The sequence below is a fragment of the Zeugodacus cucurbitae genome, chromosome 6, assembly GCF_028554725.1.
Source record: "Zeugodacus cucurbitae isolate PBARC_wt_2022May chromosome 6, idZeuCucr1.2, whole genome shotgun sequence".
In the NCBI taxonomy this organism is placed as follows: Eukaryota; Metazoa; Arthropoda; class Insecta; order Diptera; family Tephritidae; genus Zeugodacus; species Zeugodacus cucurbitae.
Window position 1 is genome coordinate 7,780,156 of NC_071671.1, and position 27,703 is coordinate 7,807,858.

The 27,703-nt window shown below is 36.3% G+C and overlaps 3 protein-coding genes across 10 annotated transcripts in view; 2 read left to right on the plus strand and 1 right to left on the minus strand.

The window, feature by feature from the left end:
• Positions 1-218, minus strand: part of LOC105210344 (muscarinic acetylcholine receptor DM1) — a 74,298-nt gene extending 74,080 nt beyond the window's left edge. The window contains exon 1 of one of the 3 annotated variants that reach the window (XM_054235152.1): positions 59-218. The gene's annotated coding sequence lies outside the window, so the exon portion shown is untranslated. Of the gene's footprint in view, positions 1-50 lie in introns of all 3 variants that reach the window. The other 2 variants (XM_054235154.1, XM_054235153.1) reach the window with 2 other exon arrangements.
• Positions 219-559: 341 nt separating this feature from the next.
• LOC105210351 (mannose-1-phosphate guanyltransferase alpha-A) lies at positions 560-2,479 on the plus strand. The gene is made up of 7 exons (XM_011181238.3): positions 560-718; positions 777-975; positions 1,039-1,598; positions 1,663-1,799; positions 1,855-1,975; positions 2,038-2,181; positions 2,299-2,479. Exons 1-7 carry the CDS (start codon positions 679-681, stop codon positions 2,397-2,399), a joined length of 1,302 nt encoding a protein of 433 aa, XP_011179540.2. The 5' UTR covers positions 560-678; the 3' UTR covers positions 2,400-2,479.
• Positions 2,480-5,042: 2,563 nt separating this feature from the next.
• The window catches only part of LOC105210352 (RNA-binding protein fusilli), a 47,687-nt gene continuing 25,026 nt past the window's right edge, over positions 5,043-27,703 (plus strand). The window contains exons 1-2 of one of the 6 annotated variants that reach the window (XM_054234858.1): positions 5,043-5,375; positions 20,750-21,180. In XM_054234858.1, the coding sequence (XP_054090833.1) occupies positions 21,052-21,180 (129 nt within the window). In that variant the 5' untranslated portion in view covers positions 5,043-5,375; positions 20,750-21,051. Of the gene's footprint in view, positions 5,376-13,492; positions 13,867-20,749; positions 21,181-27,703 lie in introns of those variants that run through there. The other 5 variants (XM_054234857.1, XM_054234859.1, XM_011181239.3 and 2 more) reach the window with 5 other exon arrangements.

The window sequence follows — 27,703 nt, forward strand, 5'->3', positions numbered from 1 at the left end:
AGACAGACAGCTGATTAAAATTATTCGAATTTGTAATAAGCAATACAAACAATTATACTTTATTAACGATTGAAAATCCATTCTTCGTAGATGCTTTCGTTCTCTTCACCAAATCGCTTTAAATTCGAACAATTGCATTTGTTTTAGTTGCAAAAAGTTTATAAAATAGATATGCCGGTATCTATTTGACAGCAGCTGCCAATTTGTTGGATGGGTATGTTCAGTCCATAAACTTATTAGCTGCGTTCCGGGACAGGATAAGAATTATTTAAATTGAACTCAATTTTAGATTCTATGAGGTAACGTAATCTTTATAATATGCTTGAAATTGAAGAAGTTAGAATATATCTTTTTTTATTAGTACTGTAATGTATAATTGAAGTAAGTTATTAATCTTTAATATATTTATTTAGTAAAGATATTTCTATTTCCGAACAAGGCTTACCTTGTGCGAACACAGACTTTGGGTAGATATTTAGTTTTTAGATGTTATATGCACACATATATATTAAGACCGCTTTTCGGGATTAGTTAGTGGTGGAATATTTTATTATTAGGAGCTGATAAAACATTTCGGATAAAATGGTAACTCTACGAAAACAATAGGTGAGCAAACAACACGTAGCTGCTTTATTATTATTGATAAGAATTTCAACTGCTGCGGATTAAAGTTTCGTAATGCTGAAAGCTGTAATCCTTGTTGGTGGCCCTCAAAAAGGTGAGTTATTTATAACACATTTGTTACATTAGTAATATTTACATTTATTGGATTTTAGGTACTCGCTTTCGTCCACTTTCGTTGGACACACCTAAACCTCTGTTTCCAGTAGCCGGTCGTCCTATTATACAGCATCATATTGAAGCATGCCTACGTTTACCGGAGTTGAAAGAAATCCTTATAATTGGGTATTATCCCCAAGTTCAGATGGAGAATTTTGTCAGCGATATGCAAAACTTGTATAATATTAATATTAGGTGATAACTTGAAATATTGTGGCAACTTTTTATTTGTAGTTTAATGAAATTTGTATTTTATAGATATTTACAGGAATTCACTTCGCTGGGCACTGCAGGCGGCATGTACCACTTTCGCGATCAAATACGTTCGGGAAATCCGTGTGCATTTTTCGTTTTAAATGGCGATGTATGCGCTGATTTTCCTTTGCAAGATTTATATTCATTCCATAGACAGCGTGCTGATACCGCACTGGTGACCATTATGAGCACTGAGGCAACGCGGCAACAATCGCTACATTATGGATGTCTGGTATTTGATCGTAATAGCGGTGTAGTGTCGCACTATGTAGAAAAGCCTAGCTCATATGTTTCTACTTTTATAAATTGTGGTGTCTACGTATGCTCAATGGATATATTTGCACATTTAGCCGAAGTATTTTATTCAAAAAGTCAGGAGTACTCAAATCATAGTTTACTTAATGGCGGCACAAACGGCAAAGATCAAGGACATATACAATGGGAGCAGGAGGTTTTAACACCGCTCGCTGGTACCAATAAACTCTGCGCAATGCCAGTACCGAATTGGTGGTCACAATTGAAAACTGCTGGCTCAGCCATTTATGCGAATCGTCATTATTTAGGTATTTTGTATTTTATTTAGTATGTGTTTGAGATCTTAAAACTCTTGAAAAACACTTATTGTAGAACTTTACAAAAATACGCATCCAGAGCGGCTGGCAAACGCTGGAACGAAGCTAAGTGAGCACGACTCTAATTTGATATGCACAATTCTGCCGGACGTTTATATTCATCCAAGTGCCACTGTTCATTACACTGCAACGGTTAGTCCTATTGACAATTTCTGATAATATTAATAAACGTTTATGTAAAATTTAGTTGGGACCCAATGTTTCCATTGGACCAGGAGTTACCATCGGGCCCGGCGTTAGGATACGAGAATCTATTATTCTTGAGAATGCAGTTATAAAAGATCATACTTTGGTATTGCACTCAATTGGTATGTTATACAGTTGTTATTCAATTGATATCAATTAATCATAATTTCAATTAATTTTTAAGTGGGTAGAGGTTCGATAATTGGACAATGGTCGCGTGTAGAAGGCACACCATCTGATCCGGATCCGAATAAGCCATTCGCAAAAATGGAAAATCCGCCGCTATTCAATAAAGAGGGTAAACTTAACCCTTCTATTACCATATTGGGTAGGTATCATCAGATACCATATATTGTATATAGCAAATGAAATGATTTTTCTTTATTCATCTTTAATATTTCCAAATATTTTTAGTAAATTTCTAACGATTGAGTCTTCTTTTCAGGTTGCTTTGTACAAGTACCGTCTGAGAAAATTCTATTGAATAGCATCGTCTTGCCGCACAAGGAATTATCTAGGAATTTCAAGAATGAAATAATATTATAATTTAATATTTGAATATTGAAATTTGTATTTTTTTAATAAGTAAAAAGTATTCTATATATTAAATTTTAGTGTCAGCCATATGTATGTTTCAAGTTTTCGTAATTCTCATCAAATTGCGTCGAACTTTAAAAGTTGAGCCCACTGACTCCGAATTTCGGTAGTATATTTTAAAAACTTCGACTCGTTGTTGTATCCTCTATCTTTCCGCTATGAAATGGCAAACCTTATTGGAGATAAATGTCTAAAAGCTGGCTGTCCTTACCGGTCTACGTTTGTAGCCTTTAAAACCGGGAATTCAAATAATTAAAGCTATCACTTGGGAGGTTTCTATCAAAGGTCTGGCTTTATCCTTAAGTGCTCCGTGTACCTCAATAGCACAGCATTCAACGGTGAAGTCTTACTATGGTTGGGAGTTTAAAATGTGGTGAATCTAGTTATCAAGCGACCCCAAAGATCAGCCTGGCTGGAGTCCCTTAAATAGCCCATTCTCAAACGGAGCTTACGGACTATGCGTAGCAGGGGCTATGGTCCTGCTTTCTCCTACATTCGTGGGTCCAAAAATTAACTCAAGTAAATAAAATAAATCAAAAATAACAGAGGAGTCCGACGCTCCGTCAAAGAAGCCAGAAGGAAATAGTTGTTCCGATAAAAGGGCTATGTTCTCAACGATCTCTAAGGCCAGACAGAAGCTATGTTTGGTGTAGGGACAGGGTCGAGCACCAACTCCAGTAAAGCAACAACATCGCCGGCAGCCCGAGCCAAATTAAGTAACCAGAATTTGACTATAAAGCAGCAAGGCAAAGAAGATGACAAAAATGAGGTTGCTGGCAGCCAAGAAATTACCTATTCTTACGGTTGAGTATCCAACAATGACGAAGTATGCGGAGAAGCGCCGTGCTGCATCATTATTAAGAAAGTGGTTCTACCCAACATTGAAATGGAATCGCCGAAATAATAAAGGTCAGCCGCAGGCTAAGTTGTCAGCCAAAAGGTTGAGTTACCTAAAAAGCATCTGCAAATTGGCGTCCCGGATAAGGGAGATCCCGAATGTAAAATTTTCAAAGCCCAATGGAAGTAGGCACAAGCCGCTTTGACAAACGTGACTTTGGAAGTGCTATTAAGCAATCCGGGCCCGCCACCATCTTGTACAGATACCGTTTGGTATCAGGGCCAGATCAAGATAACAGCCTGTGACGACGAGAGATCGGTCCAGCTATAGCCGCTATAGCTAAAGTGGGGGTATTATATGCCGAAGCTAAGCTGGTAGCGGTCGATAGAACGAATAGCCCATCCAAACCAAGGGCAAGGGTATGGTTCCCGGTTACACCATCGCAGCCGGATCTGAAAATGCTCATCAGCGCTTGATACTCTAATTTGCCAAAGGAGCGTTGGATGTTTGTTAAGGCTTTTGAGGAGCCTACACATCAGATCTTGCTGTGGATACGAAAAGGGCCTCAATGGAGATGATGCTCTTGCTTACAAATGGCGGTAAGATATTTTGATCACTGATGTCCAGGGGAAACTGGAGGGAACACTTGTCCAACCAACTAAATGGCATTAAAAGTACAACGCCAGGAGATGCCGAACCCTTTGTCGTGGATTGAGCAGAGCATCACACTTCGGTTGCAATCGACCGATATGATTTCGTCCGACCATTTTCTGTAACCATGTTGACCACCTTTTCAAGCTCTTCATAGCATGCATTCCGGCCAATGAGTCAATGGAGATCTGGAGACATGTCTTCCATCTAACACAATATGATTAATTCGATTTCGCGTGTTTCGATCAAGATACACCCACGTAGCTTGATGAGATTTCTTGTATCGGAATCTGGTTCTACAAACAACCATATTTCGGGCTCAGCGAAGTCGATCAGCTTCCGGCCGATGGCGATGTTTCGTCATGTATGTAGTCTCAATTTTTCGACTGTTGTGCCGTAGACACCTTCTCTTCGCGCCATAGCGTTGAAATCGTCAAGCACGGGGACACCGCCCATAGGTATGTTCTAGGCGCTCATAGAAAGCATATTTAGACACATCGCCCTTATGTTACATTGGGACGTGGGAGCTAATCAGCGATGTTTTGCATAACTTCGTTTTGATGCGGATTCTAGCTAGACTATCTTACTACTAACTTATCGCAATTGAATTGATAACGAGAGTTTCATACCACTGGACCGTAGTTCAATATACAATATGCTGCAACAAATTCGAAAGTAACTTGAAATGGCAACCCTTTTGCAGCATGAAGAGGCTTCTTACAAATCCAGTGCAAAATTGAAGTTTCTATAGTATAATTCAACTCTTCAAATTCACCTCAATAATTTGTACATAGATAGTTTTGTACACCTCTCTTAACTGGTTATTTTCGAGATCACCACACTTCAACACAAATACATTGAAAAGGTTTATTTGCTCTCACAGCTACGGTGTTTCATAGGTGTTTCAACAGGTAAACGCATTGCCAGCGCAAGCTCCATTACGACGAAGTGATGTATGTGTGTGTGTGTAAGTGTGCCGCCCAGCTACACAAATATCGTGAGCGTGCGTAGAAAATCCTGTTGTTGTATGTGTTTGAAAGAATTTACCTTACGATACAAGTATACACGTTGAACGAGTATGGCTATGATGGTTGTGGCTGCTTGAAATGCCAGTGAAACCGTGTTCGTTGCGCCTTAAATATGCTGCTAAAACGTAGCAGCGTTGTTTGAGCTTTTTAACCAAATTAAAAAAAAAAAAATTAAAAAAAAAAATATTAAACTATAGTAAATAGTTGTGTTTACTTGTAAGAACATGTTTTAACAAAAAAAAAAAAAAAAAAATCAATTCTAGTTCAAATCTGATTGGACTAATATTAGTTATACAGACATATATATGTACATATATGTATACGGACAGTGGCTATAAAACCTCGTCTAAAGTGCAATAAGAAATAATAAGGCAAAAAGCTAATCGCTGCGATTACGAAAACAGGTAGGTAAGTACGTAGGCAAATGTGACAACGGCTTTGTGAGAGAGAGAGAGAGTCTCGGTAGATCGAGATGCCGCCGCAATTAATATCAAAAGAGTGATCGAGTTGTATGTGCAGACGTTTGTGTTAAACCAAGAATACTTAATAGTGTAAAAAAGTGGTGGATACTAAATCCTAACTTTAAACACATTTCTGTTTCCCAATTTAATATGAACAATTTTTATATGGCCAATAATAGTTGTATGCTGTATATATGTATATATGTATGTACGTTTAAATGTCTAAAATTTTCATAATGAAAAAAGAGAAACGAAAACCGTTTTTATTTTCGGTTTAGTTTTTAATCGTAACAAGCATTTGCTCTGCATGAGCTACCTACCAATAGAGCCTGGCTTGAAAATGTAAGTGAGCTTAGACGGTAGCAGCTTCTACTAACGGTTATTTATGTATTAGGTACATAAATAAAAGACAAATGAAGAATGTTGCAGACAACATACATACATTGCATGACATTAGGGTGAAACATAATATTGCTTGGATTTTTGATATCAAATTAGGTTTCCAAAAGGGTCTAAGCATCAGCGTTGAGCAGCCCCAATATACATAGATTTATTCAAGTGATTAACTACAGATTTGTAACTTCAAGAGAGCATTAAATTTAAAATTGTATTGCAAAAAGCCGATAAAATACTCTATTCCTAGCACAATATTAGCAAGAATTTTTAGTATAAACGCTGAATAAATAGTAGATTATAGCAATTCTGCGCTTAAAGCGTATAATATTAGGCATGCAATTATATTTAATTCTCTCTCAATAATTCGCAATAAGTCCGCCCTATTAATTAATGTCATATACATATGTACATGCGAGACATAAGTACTTTTCTATATACGAATGTACTTACATACTTATATGTATGTATGTTCACATTCAACATTTGATAAGTGAGTATATCTTATCTACCTCCACCGCAGTTACTAGTGTTTAAACAATTTTTATGTTCGAATACACATACATACATACACATAAGTATGGTTTATATAAATAAATATATATAAATAACATATATTGAAGTGTTTTCTTTATAGTGTAAAATATTACACAAGTAACGGCTAATTGAAGTTAGTGTAGGCCCAAACGTACGAGTGTAAGGATACTTTCAGTAAGTCTATGTATATTTGTGGAACTAGGCGAAATCGGTACTAAATTCTAAAATACGGCTTACATTTATGATTAGAAAATGAAAAAGAGTCAGAAAAGTGCGATAATAGAATAATAAGGATAATGAACAGTTATACAATTTTTCACCATTGGCTCCAGAGATCATATTACAGTTTTCGGGATCATAATGTAAACAAATTATTTTTGTTGCACGTTTGGAGATGGAAAATATGAACTTAGATTAGAGAGCGAGTCGTTGCTAAGAAGGCTAATATCGCTCCGAACTCATTGCTTTAAAATCATTAATATAGCATTCATATTTGTATGTACATATGTGATTGGCGTTGCAACCGTTTAGCTGGTTATAGCCGAATCGACGATAGTGCGCCACCTCTCTCTCTCTCCTTCGCAGTTCGGCGCCAGTTGGCGATCCCAAGTGTAACCAGGTCGCTCTCCACCTGGTCCCTCCAACGGAGTGGAGGCCTTCCCCTTCCTCGGCTTCCTCCGGCGGGTACTGCATCGAACACTTTCAGGGCTGGAGTGTTTTCGTCCATTCGGACAACATGACCTAGCCAGCGTAGCCGCTGTCTTTTTATTCGCTGAACTATGTCAATGTCGTCGTATAACTCGTACAGCTCATCGTTCCATCGTCTGCGGTATTCGCCGTTGCCAATGTTCTGAGGACCATAAATCTTGCGCAAAATTTTCCTCTCGAAAACTCCTAGTGTCGTCTCATCTGATGTTGACATCGTCCAAGCTTCTGCACCGTAAAGCAGGACGGGAATGATAAGCGACTTGTAGAGCTTGATTTTGGTTCGTCGAGAGAGGACTTTACTGTTCAATTGCCTACTCAGTCCAAAGTAGCACCTGTTGGCAAGAGTTATTCTGCGCTGGATTTCGAGGCTGACATTGTTCGCGTTGTTGATGCTGGTTCCCAGGTATACGAAATTATCTACGACCTCGAAGTTTTGACTGTCAACAGTGACGTGGGAGCCAAGACGCGAATGCGCCGACTGTTTGCTTGATGACAGGAGATATTTCGTCTTGTCCTCATTCACCTCCAGACCCATTCGCTTCGCCACCTTATCCATGCAGGAAAAAGCAGAACAAACAGCGCGGTTGTTGCTTCCGATAATATCAATATCATCGGCATACGCCAGGAGCTGTACACTCTTGTAGAAGATTGTACCTTCTCTATTTAGCTCTGCAGCTCTTATAATTTTTTCCAGCATCAAGTTAAAGAAGCCTCACGAAGGTGAGTCACCTTGTCTGAAACCTCGTTTGGTATCGAACGGCTCGGAGAGGTCCTTCCCAATCATGACGGAGCTTTTAGTGTTGCTCAACGTCAACTTACACAGCCGTATTAGTTTTGCGGGGACACCAAATTCAGACAACGTGGCGTAAAGGCAGCTCCTTTTCGTGCTGTCGAAAGCAGCTTTAAAATCAACAAAAAGGTGGTGTGTGTCGATCCTCTTTTCACGGGTCTTCTCCAAGATTTGGAGCATGGTGAATATCTGGTCAGTTGTCGATTTTCCAGGTCTAAAGCCACACTGATAAGCTCCAATCAGTTTGTTGACGGTGGGCTTTAGCCTTTCACACAGTACGCTCGATAGAACCTTGTATGCGATATTTAGGAGGCTGATCCCACGGTAATTGGCGCAGATTGTGGGATCTCCCTTTTCATATTTACAAAGCTATTTTTTACATGTTCCAAAAAACGTATAACCTTATAAGTAATCTCCTCAAAATTCAGAGCCAACCATACTTTTTGTATCTAAAGGGTGATCCCTTTCGAGGTTCCCTCCTTAAAAAAACACACACGGAAAATTCAAATTTAATGGAAAATGTTTATTATCATTCGAAAGAACATTATTAGGCCTTTATTTTTTTTTTAAATTATCACTTTCAAATGTTGGTCCCGTCTACGTCTCAGATGGTCCATCCTTTGAGCTCAATTTTCGTTGACTCGTTCGAACATTTCGACTGGTAACTGGCGAATGACACGCGTGAAGTTTTGCTCCAAGGCCTGAATCGAACCGGGATTGTCTGCATAGACTTTAGAGTTTACATATCCCCACAGGGAAAAGTCGAACGGTGTGACATTATACGATCTTGATAGTCAATCGAACGGCCAAAAACGTGAAATTATCTGCTCATCGAAGTGTTCTCTCAATAAATGCATTGATTGATGCGATGTGTGGGAAGTGGAGTTGTTGAAATCAAGATACCGAGTCGCCGAGATCACCAGCTTCAATTTCAGGCAACAAATAGTCAGTTATCATGGCGCTATAACAGTTGCCATTTCCGTTTACGTGCTCACCGGCATCATTTTTGAAAAAATATGGACCGATAATTACACCAAATAGTTGTTATTTCTGTATGAAATGCACTTGCAATTGAATCTCTTCAGGTTACTCTTCGTAACAAATGCGATAATTTAGCTTGTTTACATACCCATTGAGTCAGAAATGGGCCTCAACGCTGAACAGAACTTGACTCGAAAACGTCGGTTCTTCTTGGAACTCTTCAAGAACCCATTGAGCGATGCGAAGTCGCTTTGGACAAGTCGAGCGGCTTCAATACTTGCACAACCCGTATTTTGTACGCTTTCAAATTAAAATCTCGACGTTAAATGCGCCCATTTGTTCCCTCGGTCAGTCGGAGTTGCTGCGAACGGCGCCGTATCGACTGCCCTTCACGGTCTTCGTGCACACTCTTAGCTACGGCCGCTATATTTACTTCACTGCGTGCTGGATGATATCTATTCGGGCGAGTATTATCCAATAATTAATGCAGGGTCTCAAGATGGGCGATGGTGTTGCGAATAGTACGCTCAGTGGGCCGATTATTTTGACCATGAGTTGAGCGAACCGCATTTGAAAATCGACCTATGTATACTTGGATACCCTTCACAGTTCATACTATTTTCCTCCTATAGCCTTACCATATTGGCTAATTTATATCGGGAGTTTATTGTGTCTCATTAGAATTAACAATTTCAATTTGTTATTATCCTGATTCATAATTTGGGAGAAAATAGAAATTATTTATTTTCATGAAAAAATCATAAAACGGCGTCCAATTGGAGCGAGAACTTCGCAGTTGGTTGAAATGAAATAATGTTGAAGTTAACTTGCCAATTTTTAAAGCAAGAAATCAGAGTATGTGTGTTGGAAACTGAAAATAACTTAAAAGCGGCTGATTTTACTCAATTTTACGTTGCTTAGTTGCAGAGGAGAGCAAGCTGAAAGCACAAGAGCGCAAGCGAGTAAACGACTTTGTTGCCCATCAGGTAATGGTAGTTGCTCAGGTGTGCTGTGTTGTGTTGTTGAGAATATCGGCAGTACTAACCACTATAATAATTGTTTTATTAAATACACACACAGCAACGATCATTAATAGTTGCGCTGTCCTCACGCACATATTTATCCATATTATTTGAAGGTACAGTGAAGGCCCACTAAAAGGTGCTATCCATGTATTTACATAGATTGGTCGGTGATTTCTATATCATCCTTAGTAGTAATGCCATATTTCTGTGAGTCAAGATTTTCGATTATGCTATCATTACCACTTAAAGGAGTTATGTAGTTAGATACATGAAAAAAGAGAATTTTCAGTAATTTTTTCTGGTATGAAATAATAGAAAATGAGTTATAATATGGCATTATTATATAATGTTTTGACTTGAAGTCACAAAAATTTGAAAAACAAAATTTATAATTTCCAAAGTTATAGCTATTTGTATTGATCCAGTTCCAAAAAAAGGTCCTTGTGGTGACAATCATAAGTCATTGTCAGTGGCGGATCCAGAAAAATTCTTTGGGGGAGGTTTTATGAAAAGTTTTGTTACCCAACGTATTTTTAATATAGCAGTTCCCTCGCGAAAATTCAGTTATTATAGGACACGTTTTGTTTTTTTTGTGTATTTTTCCCAAAGTACGAATTTGACGCTAAAAAAGCTCGAGAAATATTTTCTTTTTATGAAAGGGAGATCAACTGTTCAGAACATAACTTTCTTGTGGAGGTGAAAATGTGGAAATAGCGAACTTCAGGCAAGCATTTTCGGAATGCTCTCGAAGCTTTAGAAGCAGTGAACAAAACGTCTTTTGGGAATGTTTTCAAGATTTTACGCATAGTGGCCTATTTCAATAGCATCACCGGAAAGAAGTTTTTCAAGTTTAAAGACAATTAAAACCTATTTACGAAATACGACAGGTCAAGATAGGCTTAATGGTCTAGCATCAATGAATATTCATAGGGATATTGATCTGTCAGTTGATAAAATACTAGAAGAATTCTTTCAAAAACCAAGGAAAATATAACATGGAATGTGAGATCCCGTGTAATTCTCAATTAATCACTGAGCTTCAGCGATACTGCTTGTACAAATGTAGAGAAAGTTCGAATTATATGAATAACAACAAAAATATTGTAACTTATTATAATTGCTTATAATTTGATGTGATTTTTTTGATCAATAATCTCATTCCAAACCCATATCAACAAACTTATATTTTTCTCTGAGTTTAGGGGGTGTTTTAATACCAAAAACAACCTCCCCCCGTGGATCCGCTACTGGTCCTTGTAGATTTATCAAAAATCAATCGGATAAGAAAAATTAGTTTTATAAATACATAATCCTGGGCCTGATCGAATCTTTTTTTCTAAAAAAATTAACAAAATGGCGGCCTCAGGGAATTTTCGAAATTTTTGAAAAAGGTTTATGTACATATTCTAAAAGCTGTATAAATTACTGAGCGGTTTTCGAGTTTCAGTTGTTACCAGTTCAAAAAACATAGTTTAGTTGTTGGAGTGCCCGAGCGCTCTTTGTTATTTGTCGAATAATTCGAAAAGTAATTATCGGATCAATTACAAATTTTCAGAGAATATTTTTAAGATATTACACTTAACGAAAATGCAATTTTTTTACTACCCCAAAACCCCTTAAGGGGCTATACCAGTGTAACACATGAAAAATTAAGCGAGTTTCGTGATTTTATTTTAGACAATACTCGATCGAATATTTCGAAGTTTTTTGTACATAATAATGTATATTTTCAGCTATTTTTTTAAGATTTTGTTTTTACAAAAATATTGAAAAGTAACGGAGTTATGAACTGTCTTCGGTGGTGCCAAACAAAAGTTCCTCAACTGCTGACATAACTCTGGTTCGCTCTTTAGAACGTTGCCATTCAAAAACTATTCAAGATACGAGATTACCGCTTTCACAGGAATATTTTTGAAAGTATAAACTATCGAATAAGTAAAAAAAATCGATATTTTGAAAGTGTAACACTGGTTAGTGTTTTTATGGTCCTAATATCTAAAAAAGTTATTAAGGCAGTAGTCTGCTTTAGAAGACTAAAAACACGTTTTTTTAGCAATTATTTTTGAAAGGGAAGGAAATGATTGCGGTAAACGGAATTTGAAGACGATAGTGTACTATATTTAAGGCTTAAAAAACAATATTTATTATTAAAAAATATTGAAATTTTTTCAAAGTTGTAAGTATTTTTCTGGAGCGCCTGGAGTCTGCACTTGTAAATCGGTGCCGGTGATGGAGGTCGTGCGATGCATTTGAAAGAGTTTTTTTTTAATTTTTATAATTTTCTTTTCTTTATGAACTAAAAAAATACCAAAGAAGTTATAAAATTCCAAATTTTTTCAAAGTTTTGAAAAAAAATCACTTTTTTTAAGAAAAAAATTGACTTTAAGTTGCAAAACAAGTAGTTTAAATAATACTTTTGTCCAACTTTTTTAGTTCAAATAGAAGATAATTTAATACTGAAGCTAGATCACTTTGGTTTTTTCGATCGGACATATATTCTTTTTGCTATCGCCGGCACCGTTTTCTAACACTTGTGAAAATGAAAACTCCAGAAAATGCGCTTTAAAGTTTTCGATCCAAACGACGCACCAGCTCGACGCTCGGCCACTACAACTGCTCTAGCTTCGAAAATATGTCGAATTGGCCTCTGGAATTTTAAAGACATATTATTGGATAGTTTTTGAAGAGATTTAAAACAAAACAAAAAAATCAATTTTTGAAGCCTGTAAAGCAGACTACTGTCTTAAACAATTGTAAACGATTGTGAGCTTGTGTTAAGATTTATTTGCATATAGTGCATGCAACAAAAAAATTCGTGTAATCATTCTTATCAATCAGATATTCAGCAACTATTTGGCAAACAAAGATCTTTTCTTGGCACTACGCTTAGGTATAAAGACACTACTAGTGTAGTTACTCGTTATAGTGAACGAAGACTGTTGTTATGTGTGTACATATGTATATGCAGCGCAAAGTACATGAAAAGCGTATGTAAAAAGTGCATTCATGCTATATACCTACATACATACATACATCAATACAAGTGTATAAATACTACCAACGTTGCGTAGCGCGCACTTGTGCGTGCGTGAGCCTCTGAAATGGAAAATATATCGAAAATTAAATTCAGTTTTTTTTCTTCATAACAATAAAAACACTTCTCGATTGGACTGTTGCCGCTCATTCGTGCGGACTTTGGCAGCAAGGCTTAAAAATTCAAGCGTGACTTAGTACATACATATGCCTGTATGTATGTAGTTGTGTACGCACAACACCTGATGGAGGTGTATGGCGAGATCGGCCGCGCAACAAATAATACGAGCAGTGAGGTGAAATTAGAGTTTACACCATAAATGAGAAAGGTGATTGTGAGCAGAGCTCAGAGCGCTCTCCAATGTTTTAAATAACGAAGATTTTTACTATATACATACGTACATATATGCGTTTGTATGTATTTGGATATATGTATGTATAGAGTATATAAATATTAATATTACTTTTCTGCGCTTGAAACATGTTCAATATATATATACTCGTATATATACTCATGTGTGTGGACCTACATATTTACCTTTGTGTGTAGGCAGCTTACCTGTATCTACCTATATGTTATATATGCACTTGTATGTGTGTGTGTGTGTATGTAGTTACCTTTATGTGCATGTATTTCTGTGATTGCGCATGTATTAAGTGTTTACTCAACTCTCAATTTTCGTATATTTGCTTATTGTAAGATACGTTTGTAGTTCCACTTGTTAACATTTTCTCGGCTATGTTCACAAGCATTTTTGGTTAAAGGCTGTTGCCTACAACGCCGTTCCCGAACAACCGCAGTCAGTTGCTGTCATTCCATCGAGAGATGAGCGCGAGTACACCGGTACAAGTCGAAAGTTTCTAAACGTAGTGATCTTTAGTTATTGCCAATGCTTTTTTTTTTTGCATTTCGAGCGGTTTTGAAGTTGTGGTAAATGCTGTTACATGGATACACACACACACACGCACATGTACATAAGTTATTAACGAAATAAATACTAACTCTTTGCCACTTTTCACTGGGTGAAAGGAAAATAATAATAATTTTTTATACTTACCTTTCATTCGATAAACAGCTAAGAACTGCTATCATTGTAATATAATAATTTAACATTTTTTTTTTAAATACAATAATAATAAAAAGTGTATTTTATTAAAAAATTTTGTTACCAAAAAAACAAGCATAGGATGTACCAGTGTATATGTACATGCGCATCTTAATAGTGTATAAATGTGCGTATTTATATGACTGTAACCAAGTCTTATTGATCGCATGAAAATTGTTGTTTCTGGCGCACATGTAGCATGCGCGAGCGAGGCAGGGGTATGAATCGTGAAGAACAGGTTAAAAGAAAAGTGCAATAATGTTGGTATTTATTGTATGGCAGTGTACATACAAGCGTCAATCAAATGAAATGAAATTTTAAAGTTATTAAAGAAAATTGCAACACGTACATTTTCTGTGTATACATACATACGTACGAAAGCAACGGTGGTGTAACAGGTAGTCTCTCCGCTGCCAGCGCAAAGGAGCAAGTGACAAGTGATAGTTGGAAAGCCAACTAACAACAAACATGAAAAAAATGGTATTAACGACCAGCGGAAACATTTAAAGAAGAGCGTAGAAAGTGGTATAACTAAGATAAAAACGAAAAAAATAAATAAAAAAAAGAAAAAAAAAATAAAAAAAAACAGATCTTCAAACACGCTCTTTTGGTCGTTTGTGATTTCGCAATGTTAATCGCTGTTAGTTGTTAATAGTTTTTTCCAATACTTCTAGTTAAACTCAAACACTTTGATAATGCGCATGTGTGTCTGCGCCAAAATCCACATACATACATATGTATGCATGTATGTATGCATTTTAGTGTGAGATAAAGGGTTTCTCAATAAGAGCGCTACGAAAGCTTTTAAGGGGCACACCTAGTGTAATGGCCTAAAAAAAGGTGTTTTTTGGGAATTTTTATTAAAAAAAAAAATACTTTAACAATTATTTCAAAATTTTAAGAATATTTTTATACGTGTTTCAAGAATATACAGTGAAATTTTTGAAGAAAAAAATTAAATATTTTTTAAGTTTTAGTCGATTTCCAACGGCGCGAAAAAAAGGTCTTTCACTGCTGCTGTGATTCCGGCCTTCTCCGTGGTTGAAATCTAAAAAAAAAACATTCTCCTTAAACTAGATAATATTGTCTGTACAATGATAAAAATAACTCAAAAATTGACAATATGGCGGCGTTTAAAAAAAAGCCGAATTTTACCCAAAATTTTGGTCGTTTTTGGCCTGCCAAAATTCGATTTTTTGATCAGATCAAAAATCAAAAATTGACAATATGGCGTCGTTAAAAAAAAGTCGAGTTTTACTCAAAATTTTGGTCGTTTTTGGCCTGCCAAAATTCGATTTTTTGATCAGATCAAAAATCAATAGGTCATTGTACGGAGAACTATATATAGAACATGTAAAAAAAATTCGATAGTGATCGGATCATTTATTTTTGAGTAATCACTGCAGCAAATTTGGAAAATGCTGTTTCGAGAAAAACGCGTTTAAAGTTAAAATGATCGTTTTCACTGTTACCGAGCGGCTGCTTTATAAATTGCTATAACTCAAAAACTATTTGAGATATCGATTTGAAATTTTAATATGTTATTTTTGAAGGTGTAATCTACCGAACAATGAAACAAAAAAAATTGATTTTTTTGAAATTTCACACTAGGTGTGCCCCTTAATAACAAAAAACGGTTTGTTTGATATTCCAATACAATTCTTCATTCCTGTGAAAGTACATGCCGATGCCTTTGTGCATGGAACTCGATTTCTTTTGCATGTCTACCACGGGCACGCTTGCAGAAGTCCAGACGCAGCACCTAATTTTCGACGGTTTTCAAGCATAAATAGGCCGATACTGCTGCAATTTCACGTTCGATATTCGCACGAAGTTAATCAACCGTCGCTGGCTGACCATAGACTCGACGTAGCCCCACTGGAAGTAAACTAACGGCATCAAATCTCACGACCGAGACGGCCAATTGACTGGGCCATTTCGTTAGATAACACGTTCACCAAACTGGGTTTTCAATAAATAGATTGTGACATTCGCTGTGTGGTTTCAGGCGCCATCCTGTTAAACCACATATTGTCCCAGTCCATATCATCCAATGCGGGCCAAAAAAATACGGTTATCAATAAGCGGTAGCGATTCCCATTCACAGTAACGTGCCGGTCTAGATAATCATGGAAGAAGTACGGTCCAATGACGCCGCCGGCTTATAAACCGCACCAAACCGTATTTTTTTGGGATGCAATGGTGACTTATGGAGTAAGTGTGACTTGCTGCCTTACCAATAACGCATATTTTGCTTATTGAAATGAGCCTCATCGCTAAAGATGAGTTTTCGATGAAAATCCGTATCTTTTTCAAGTTGATGCTCAGCCCAATTTACGAACATACGACGATTCTGGTGGTCAAGTGGCTTCAGTTCTTGCGTCAATTTGATCTTGTAAGGATGTAGGCCAAGATCTTTTCGCAAAATTCACTACAACGACGTCACAGAGTTGTCCAACGCTTGTGAACGATGTGTTAGAGTCTGATTTGGCTCTTCCTCAATTGACGTGATAGCGGCAGCAATATTCTCGATACTACGGTCACTTCTTTGTCTCACTGGCAAGGGGACATTTTGTGCTGTTCCTGTGGATTCTAATTTTTTCTCAATTGTTGCTCTGACAGGCCGATTATGACGACCATAAATTGGACGTAGCCCTCTTAAAGTTGAGGCCATTGACTCCGGTAGTAAATTTGTAATAATTTCGACTCATTGTTGGATCGTATATTATATTTTTTTACATTACACAACTACAACACTTTTTACTTAATTTTTATTGGTTGTACAACAATATGCAATTTGTTATTGCACAAATTTTTATGGCGTTTCGTCTCTTTATGGTTTAACCATTTAACCTTTATGGTACAAACCAGTTACTTATCAGTTACTTATCCTGCAAAAGTTGAGAGCACCTCATAAACGCACGAAAAATATACCCTACACGAATTAGAGACTACTCTATTCAATACAACAAGTAAAATATGTGGTCCAACTAGTGCAGGTTCGGTATCACGAGTTAATATTTCCATTCTAATGCTGGTGTTTGCGGAAGATTTCTTTCGAAACGACTCTATGGGATTATGATCGGTAAAACGCGAATAAAAATTTTTGAGTGCCCCTCATATGGTATTCTTATTCACATGGCAATTGCTGATAAAGCATTTAGAACTATTTCTAGTTTTCTTCGTTTTCATACCAGAAATACACTGATGAACAGCGATTGATTAGTCTTGAATAGCAGCTTTGTCAGACATAATGTCTCTAAGTTTTATCCTTTTTGACCATTTTATAGTTTGTCGCTGGGATTGCCTGTTCATTTTAATACTATCTGGAAATGAAAACTAACGGGTGATTTTTTAAGAGCTTGATAACTTTTTAAAAAAAAAAACGCATAAAATTTGCAAAATCTCATCGGTTCTTTATTTGAAACGTTAGATTGGTTCATGACATTTACTTTTTGATGATAATTTCATTTAAATGTTGACCGCGGCTGCGTCTTAGGTGGTCCATTCGGAAAGTCCAATTTTGGGCAACTTTTTCGAGCATTTCGGCCGGAATAGCCCGAATTTCTTCGGAAATGTTGTCTTCCAAAGCTGGAATAGTTGCTGGCTTATTTCTGTAGACTTTAGACTTGACGTAGCCCCACAAAAAATAGTCTAAAGGCGTTAAATCGCATGATCTTGGTGGCCAACTTACGGGTCCATTTCTTGAGATGAATTGTTCTCCGAAGTTTTCCCTCAAAATGGCCATAGAATCGCGAGCTGTGTGGCATGTAGCGCCATCTTGTTGAAACCACATGTCAACCAAGTTCAGTTCTTCCATTTTTGGCAACAAAAAGTTTGTTAGCATCGAACGATAGCGATCGCCATTCACCGTAACGTTGCGTCCAACAGCATCTTTGAAAAAATACGGTCCAATGATTCCACCAGCGTACAAACCACACCAAACAGTGCATTTTTCGGGATGCATGGGCAGTTCTTGAACGGCTTCTGGTTGCTCTTCACCCCAAATGCGGCAATTTTGCTTATTTACGTAGCCATTCAACCAGAAATGAGCCTCATCGCTGAACAAAATTTGTCATCGAAACACATTTCGAACCGAACACTGATTTTGGTAATAAAATTCAATGATTTGCAAGCGTTGCTCGTTAGTAAGTCTATTCATGATGAAATGTCAAAGCATACTGAGCATCTTTCTCTTTGACACCATGTCTGAAATCCCACGTGATCTGTCAAATACTAATGCATGAAAATCCTAACCTCAAAAAAATCACCCGTTATCTATACTAGTGTATATTGAAGGACGCTCTATATATTGTGGTAACATCAGCAACCTAGAATACATAAGGGTTTCGATAATATAGTGACAATAAGGATCAGGATAACAATGCGATTAAGCGCTAGAAGTGTTAAGTAAAAATGTATTTAACCGAATGCGATACATGCGTTACGTTACGTAACTTACGTTGTGACGTTGGCAAATGTGCTGATTTCTATAAACTTTATTAGATTTTTTTTTTAATTATTATATTCATGTGGACATAAATGCCTACAAAAACATGTTGACGTACATACATATACTCCTATAAACTTATACACCATTATTAAATATTATATTAACTTCACTTCACTGGATAGTTACATGTATACGACGGCTATATAAATATGTAAATATACATATATATATAAACGTATGATAGTGTGCGTGTAGATATATAGTTTAGTACGTTCGTAGGCAAACAATCATGCATTAAATTGCGACATTAGTCGGCATTGGCGAGCTTACTCGATTAACCCATACACTTTCTGACCTTTGAACATTGCACGTCCGAGACCGAGAAATCACCGGCTTTACTCGTACCAAATAAGTTAGGCGACAGTAAATGCTGATTTTAAGGTATTTTAGTTTCAGCGGATAATTGTAGCTATGTGTGTGTATGCATATTTAAATATATTACATACATACATAGGAAAATTAATAATGGAGTTTAAAAGTAAAATTATAACGCACAATTTGATGTGCACTGAGTGAAGAGGTCAAAACACGCTTTTGCACTTAAAAAACTATGTTTCATGAAATTCGACCGATTAAAAAAAAATTTTCTTTTAATTGGTCTACAACTTTGCTTCCGCTGTTTTTTTTTTGTAAATTTAAGTTTTTTTTGGTATAAAAGCGGTTACAAATGCCGATGAGCCTCAGCCGCACTTTTCTTGGAATTAAATAAGAAAAGCAAAATTTCCCGCAAATGTCAAGAATTCGGCTCAAAAAGTGACATTTTCAGTTGAGAATAAGATCGATATAAAACGATTTAATTGATTTAATCGACCAGTGCTTGGCCATAGAGATATTCCCGCAAATGTCGAGAATTCGGCTCAAATAGTGACATTTTCGGTTGAGAATAAGTTTGGGATGCAAACAGATCGCTACAAATATTTTGTTGGGTTAATGTTGACACAAATGTCCAAGATCGAAATAAAACCATTTAATCGACCAGTGCTTGACCATAGAGATATTCCCGCAAATGTCGAGAATTCGGCTCAAATAGTGACATTTTCGGTTGAGAATAAGTTTGGGATGCAAACAGATCGCTACAAATATTTTGTTGGGTTAATGTTGACACAAATGTCCAAGATCGAAATAAAACGATTTAATCGATTTAATCGACCAGTGCTTGACCATAGAGATATTCCCGCAAATGTCGAGAATTCGGCTCAAATAGTGACATTTTCGGTTCAGAATAAGTTTGGGATGCAAACAGATCGCTACAAATATTTTGTTGGGTTAATGTTGACACAAATGTCCAAGATCGATATCAAACGATTTAATCGATTTAATCGACCAGTGCTTGACCATAGAGATATTCCCGCAAATGTCGAGAATGCGGCTCAAATAGTGACATTTTCGGTTGAGAATAAGTTTGGGATGCAAACAGATCGCTACAAATATTTTGTTGGGTTAATGTTGACACAAATGTTGACACAAATGTCCAAGATCGATATAAAACGATTTAATCGATTTAAGCGACCAGTGCTTGACTCTAGAGACATCTATTGGAAAAGCGGAATCAAAGTTGTAGACCTAATTTTTATTATACTGTTAAGGGGCTATACCAGTGTGACACTTTCAAAAAATCGATTTTTTTGTTTTTTGCTTATTCGATAGTTTTTACTTACAAAAATATTCTGTGAAAGCGATAAGATCGTAACTTGAATAATTTTTGAATGAAAGCGTTCTAAAGAGCGAACCGGAATCATGTCAGCAGTTGGGGAACTTTTTCCACCTCCGAAGACAGCACATAATTCCGTTATTTTTTAATATTTTTGTAAAAATAAAATCTTAAAATTATGTACAAAAAACTTCGAAACATTCGATCGAGTATTTTCTTAAAAACAAAAAATCACGAAAATTGTATAATTTTTCATGGGTTACACTGGTATAGCCCCTTAAGAACTTTTCTTCCCGCATTTTGCCATCTCTACCGGCTCTTGAAGAATAAATAGAAGACTTTCTAGATTTCAAATACTTTAATCCTTTATCTATCTTCTATATGAGTTCTTCCTATCACCTTAGCTTATTGAAGACTTCTAATAAAACATATTGATTGTATAAAGATCCAACATCTAACTAAAATCGAACCGCACTCTCATGCCAGTAAATAATAATAAAGAATATTAATTCATATAAATACAAATAAATAATAATAAATATAAATACAAATTACTAAGCATAAAATTATTATTGTTTTTACAGGAATTAATTTAAGGCGTGGAAACCATAGGACATGTCAACAAATGTGAAAATCCGTTAATACTATATAAATATATATATATATAGGTAGAAAGGAGTTATATCTGCCCAAGTAGACAATACATACATACAGAGACGCGGTGGAAATTTGCTCAGTCAATGCTTTACTATTTATAACAAAACCACAAAAATACTCAAAGTAATATTACAAATGCTAAAGCAAATAAAAGGAAAATCCATCCTGTGATCATATACAAGACCTTATAATAAGCCAAAGGCCGCAACAGAGGCCTTCAAGTGGAAATATGCAGGTCCCAGAACATTTGGTATCGCTGTATATAGCAACGTGTGGACAAAATGGCTCCGGACTCGGTGCGGATGAAAAGGAAATAATATTGCTAGTTTATATTATTTTGGAAGCCAATAGCGGAAAGGTAAGTAACTGTTATGTTAATGTTATATACACTAATTGATTTTACTTACCTTATTTATAAATTAGTTGTGAGTTTGATTAATGCCAGAGAGATTTATTTTAATAAAATAATTGCGGAAAAATTAGCATATAAATGGTGGTGGCAATGGTTATGAATTGTGCGTGGGATTAAAAGTATGCAAATTAAGTTTGTATTGAGCTTGGAGTTTGAGTTTATTAGTTCGCAAAGTTCGTATTTATATGACAGATGAAATAAGGTGTCCAGTATTTTTCTATATATACAATTTGTAGTTTTTCGAAGATCTGACCCTGTTGACCCGGTTATATAAGCTTGGTGGAAGAATTTTTTTTGTCACTACAACTGTAATTAATAATAACACAGCCACTTAAAAAAAGATTTTTATGACCTGGGGTTCTACAAGTTTTTGTTGTCGCTGAATCCGAATCCGAGGTCCCACGAGGGTTTTCGTGGTCGCTGATTACAAATGCGTTGTCGGTTTTTCAAAATTCAAAATGCCTGATCCAATATGGCGGACGTTTTTTTTTGAAAAATTCGTCGGAATCACTTCAAACTCGTTACTCGGGGGATCTCGGGGTCGCTGATTACGAATTTGTTATGACTTGGGGTTCTATAAGTTTTTGTTGTCGCTGAATCAGAGGTCCCACAAAGGTTTTCGAGGTCGCTGATTTCGAATGCGGTGTCGGTTTTTCAAAATTCAAAATGCCTGATCCAATATGGCGGACGTTTTTTTTTTAAATTCGTCGGAATCACTTCAAACTCGTTACTCGGTTGATCTCGGGGTCGCTGATTACGAATTTGGCGTTACTTTTTAAAAATAGAAAATGGCGGACCTATTTTAAAATTTCTCCATATTGCATCCGTCATTTTGAATTTTGAAAACCGATACCGGATTCGTAATTAGCGACCTCGAAAACCCTTGAATTACGAGTTTCGAGCGAATCCCTTGATTTAAAAAAAAAAAACGCTGTCCGCCATATTAGTTAAACGGTCCTCGGATTCGAATTCAGCGACCCCAAAAACATATACTACACATATTAAGAGCCCCAGGTCATGTAGAATTTTTTTTGTGTGACTGTGTCATTATTAAAAAAGAAAACACCTTTTCGAATTTCGAAACTAAAAATTTCATTCAACTTCGAAAATCGGAGAATGCAAGTTTTTTTACTTATGTCTCCTTAATCTCCCGGAAAATAACAGTTTGGTCCAATACCCATCCGTCGTGTTCGTACATAGTTAAAGTAGATTTTTTAATGTCTCTACAGAACTGTGTCAAGAAGTATATATCAAGGGAAATACACTACATAATTTTAAATGGAGAATAGGTCTAAGTACCTTGCACTCTTGAAATATGTATGCAACAATAACAAATATGTATATAACAACCCCAAAAGATTGAGCGTTGAGATATTAAAAGCAAAGACAGGAATGGAAACTGAAGTCGTAACGTGCTCATATGTCTCGTATATTATTCATACATACATACAAATATACATAAATTTGGAGATTTTGTTTTCAAAGCGATCTTGACTTTCTTTCGTAGTTTTATCACCAACTCTGTGTTCATTTCTTCCCATGGTTTTGTGTGATTGCTACAATCTTCATAAATCTTAATTAAAGCGACTTTCTACTCCGAAATAAAGCCCGAACTGTGTCTTCGAGTTGTTGTGTACAATTAAGTGCATATAACCGGTAAATATGAGCAGTCGAACTATGCGTGTATTTGATAATTTCGACTATTTTCAAACACGCTCACAACAACAACACTGGGGTCGAGTCACACCTGCAGCGCCGTTTTGCGAATATTCGCAACAGTGATAAATGGTCAGCAGTGAAAATTTGCATATTTTTTCTAAACACCGTTAAATATTTGCACATACATATATGCTTTACTAAAATTATTAGTGTATCAATATGCCAAATATTGTATCTGGGATTGCGGAGTCTGCGCTCAATATTATTCCTACACACAACCATACGTGTGTATGTGTTTACTCATGAACTTGATTTCTCATGGAGACATTTGCAAGAAACGCGGTTATTATGTTAGAAAAAAATGCGCGACTGATGCGCATGCGTGTTGTTAACAAAGTTTACGGAATCGTTTTGACTGGCTGACAATGTAGAATGAAGTCACCCAAAACTGAAAATATAATTTGGACTGGTCTAAATGTATAGATTTGATAATTGGGAATGGACATATCGTCCCCTCAATATAACAATAGCGTATTTGCTCATACGCCATTATTTTTTATTGCATATTTAGAATCTCCATCATTGATTCTATATCTGGTCAAAATTTCGTCAAATTCTACTTCCACAAAGTGGGTCAAAATGTCATTGGAAAAAATGGTGTATAATTTCATGTTCAAAAATTTAATAGACATCTGATTTGACAGAAACTTTAAACTCGATTTTCTCAAAATCGAAAAAAAATTATACGCTATTGTTATATTGAGGGGACGATATACGGACATATGGACGGAACATAAGAAATTAAATCATGCGTAGGAACGCTGAACCTTATTTCAGTTTGAATTTATGATCTAGATAGAGATGTAACTCAATATCAATCTAGAGTTCCAAGAACCGTGAGGAGATAAAACTAATTTACCCTTAAGAATTTTTTAAAGGCTGATTCATTTCGAGGTTCCCGAGATTTCTAGGAAAAAAACACGGAAAATTCAATTTTAATGGGGAATGTTTATTATCATTCGAAATAACATTCTTTGGCATTTATTTTTTAGAGATTATCTCTTTCAAATGTTGGCCGTGTCTACTTCTCAGATGGTCCATCCGTTGAGTTCAATGACTCGTTCGAGCATTTCGATTGGTAACTGGCGAATGACACGTGTGATGCTTTCCTCCAAGACCCGAATCAAAGCGGTCGCTGCTATGACGTGTTTCAATTTCAGGCAACAAATAGGCCGGCAACGTTTTCACCGGCAATATTTTTATAGAAATATGGACCTATGATTCCAACGGTCCACAAAACACATCACACGGTTGCTTTTTCTGGATGAAATGGCAGCTATTGAATCTCTTCAGGTTGCTCCTGGTCTCAAATGCGGCAATTCTGCTTGTTTACATACCCATTGAATCAGAAATGGACCTCGATATTGAACAGACTTTGGCTCCAAAACGTCGGATCTTCTTAGAACTTTTCAAGAGCCCATAGAGCGAGGCGATGTCGCCTGGGTGGGTCGAGCGACTTCAATTCTTGTACAAGCTGTATTTTATACGCTTTCAATTTAAGTTATCGACGTAAAATGCGCCAAGTCGTTCCAAACGTTAGCCCGAGTGGCTGTGAACGGCGTCGTATCGACTCTACTCCACGGTCTTCGTATACAATCTCAGCTACGGCTCCTATATTTTTTTCATTGCGTGCTGGACGTGGTCTAATAGGTAGAATATTATCCAATAATGAATGCTGGGTCTCACAATGGGCGATGGTGTTGCGAATAGTAGATTATGTTGACCATATGTTGACCGATTATGTTGACTATAAGTGCAATGTTGCTTTCGTTCGAACGTTAATTTTCGTAATACAGTTGAACAATGTGTAAACGGTGTTCAGGGGTAAACCTTTCTATGATTAAATGCCAAGCAATACTGAACAAAAATAACACCACAGCTTGATCTCTGATAAAAAGGCTATCGACAAAAGTACGTCTAATTGGATCACCCGTTATATCCATTACATGGGTGCAATGCATGACAGGTACCAATCCCGATAGTTTCGGTATCTAATTCGATATTCATTGTTAGCAAGCGATTATGTATAGTTTATTACATAAATTAGTTTTCACACTTGATAAGCATTAAATGCGTACCTCATCAAATTCCCACATCTCTACCAGGACTCTCTTTTCGTTTCACTTCATATGTGTTACAACAAAAAATTACAAATTTCGAAAATCTTCATAACATTTACATAAAAAATACCTAGAACCCGGGATTGTCATCCTTATATTGTTGGTGTATACTTAGCTTGGGACTTCAACTCAAGCTTTTAGTGCCCATTTGTATTTCGTAAATATTTATACACTTAGGCATAAACGTGCCCATATATTTGTTCACTGCACACACATACACACACATTCAAAATATACATACAAATATGAATTGCACTCAGGCTTTACTTAACTATGCGAAACCTTCATTTATAATGACTTCGCAATTGCACTTGCAATAGAACATTTTAAACTAACTAAACTTTGCCTTTATTAGATATCATAGCTGGAAATGCTATTCATTTAGATTTAACACTTTTGCTAGTAGTTACCACATAAGCAATTTTTTATTGAATGATTTATTTAAAATGTATTAGGGCTAAGGGGTATCTCAATCCATGGTATGTGCTTATGTCTAGCGTCTACTTTCCTAAAAAAAAAAAATTAAAAATTAATAATGTCCCTAAACCAATGAAGACGTCTCGATTAATAGTAGAATTTCTCCAGTAATTTTAGCCGCATATGTATTTCCGGTCGATTTCTGTCGAACCATGCGTGTGTATAGTCTTCCTTCCTAAGTCGTTATAATGTATAAAATCTCAAAAAATATTAAAAAAGTTTGGCTTATGTCAACCAATATAGGTAGAAACATTGTTTGTCTCCATTTTCTGTTTTGTTATCAAATCACAATCGGTGCACAACATTAGTTTTTATTTGTAGTATCCCAGACACCTCAGAAATATCCACTTTTTATACTTATTTACGTGTTTAATTTACGACAGCGCTCGTAGTTTGTCTTACCTTACTTGTTCGAGTTAATATTGTTAATATTTTTCTCGCATCGACTTGAGAATGGTTAATAATTTACACTTAATTATACATAATTATGACTTCAGCTCTAGTATTCTATTAATTATACGCAATTATCGTGAGTTTCTGTTGTTGGAATGCAACCGCAAATAATGTACAATATCGAAGTACCAACAATATTTGTTATTATTAATAAATATGTATATACTATGCTTGAATTGATAGCGTAGTCTCCAAATATTTATTGAACCATGAATTGTAAATTAATTATTGAAGGATTATTGTATACAGACCAAATCCTTTATACCTCGTCAACACGAAAACTTTTGAAACCCAAATAATTTGTTTGTTAAAGAGAGTATACCAGTGTAACCCATGAAAAGTTATGCGATTTTCGTGATTTTTTTAAGAAAGTATTCGATCGAATGTTTCGAAGTTTTTTGGACATAATATATTTATTTTTTTTTTACAAAAATATTGAAAAATAATGGACATATGTGCAGTCTTCGGAGGTTCCTCAACTGCTGACATGATTCCGGCCGAATGAGTAGCTGAAACAAAAAAAATCTAAAAAGGTTATTAAATTTGAAGGTATTTCCTATACAATGATCTACAATTTTTGAAAAATATCAACAAATAACAAAGTGTCGTAGTTCTGAAAATGTGTCATTTTTTAGGGACATCACCGGAACTGTAATCGGCTCACACTATTAAGTCCTTTTTGAACTCTGTGGTCTTGATAAAATCAAAAAATTCGCATATTTTGATATGTGCAACTTCGGCCAGATCATCGAGGAAACCGCGTTCGATAGTTGCGATTCTTTTCCTATACAGAGCCTTAAATCCGTGTTATTGCTTCTTCTACTTCGACTTCTTGGCAGCTTCTGCAGTAATCATTGAAATGTATCCACAGTCTGCTTGTGTGCATCGTTACCGGGGGCATGCTTGCAGAAGTCCTGAAGCTGAACCCTATTTTCGACATTTTTCAAACATAAATCTACCGATACTGCTGCAATTTCACGTTCGGTTCGATATTCGTAGGAAGTTCATCGATCGTCGCTGGTTTGTTGGTATAGACCATAGACTTGACATAGCCCCACAGGAAATAGTCGCACGACCGAAGCGGCCAATTGACTGGGCCATTTCGTGAGATAACACGTTTACCAAACTTGGTTTGCAAAAAATCGATTGTGACATTCGCTGTGCGGCTTGTGGCGCCGTCCTGTTGAAACCACATATCGACCAAGTCCATATTATCCAATTCGGTCAAAAAATATTCGGTTATAATTGAGCGCTAGTGATTCCCATTCACAGTAACGTGCCGGTCTCAATAATCACGGACGAAGTTCGACCCAATGACGACGCCGGCCCATAAACCGCACCAAACCGTAATTTTTTCGGGATGCAATGGTGACTCATGGTGTACCTGTGGATAGCGGCCTGAGCATATTAATGCATATTTTGCTTACTGACGAAGCCAGAATTTATTTTTCAATATTTCTTTATTTATTGAATCTGCTTTTACTTTAAGCCTAACAATAAGCTATAAAATCTTAAATCTATTTAAAAACTAGACAAGCTCAAACCAGTGATTGAGCTGTATTGGTGAAACGTTGCTCTTTAGTACGCAGGCATATCCCTTCTTTTTAGGCGTGTTTGATCGCAGGAATGTACTAAGGAATGTACCCATTGGCTAGGGTTTGGGTGATCACGGAGTTTAGATATATATTTCAATCTGCTGT

What these genes read in the sequence shown, in the direction of transcription:
- LOC105210351 (XM_011181238.3), top strand. Translation starts at nt 679, where the DNA reads ATGCTGAAAGCTGTAATCCTTGTTGGTGGCCCTCAAAAAG. An exon ending in CTGTTCATTACACTGCAACG is followed by an intron (nt 1,800 to 1,854) that starts GTTAGTCCTATT and finishes TGTAAAATTTAG; the next exon opens with TTGGGACCCAATGTTTCCAT. An exon ending in TTTGGTATTGCACTCAATTG is followed by an intron (nt 1,976 to 2,037) that starts GTATGTTATACA and finishes TTAATTTTTAAG; the next exon opens with TGGGTAGAGGTTCGATAATT.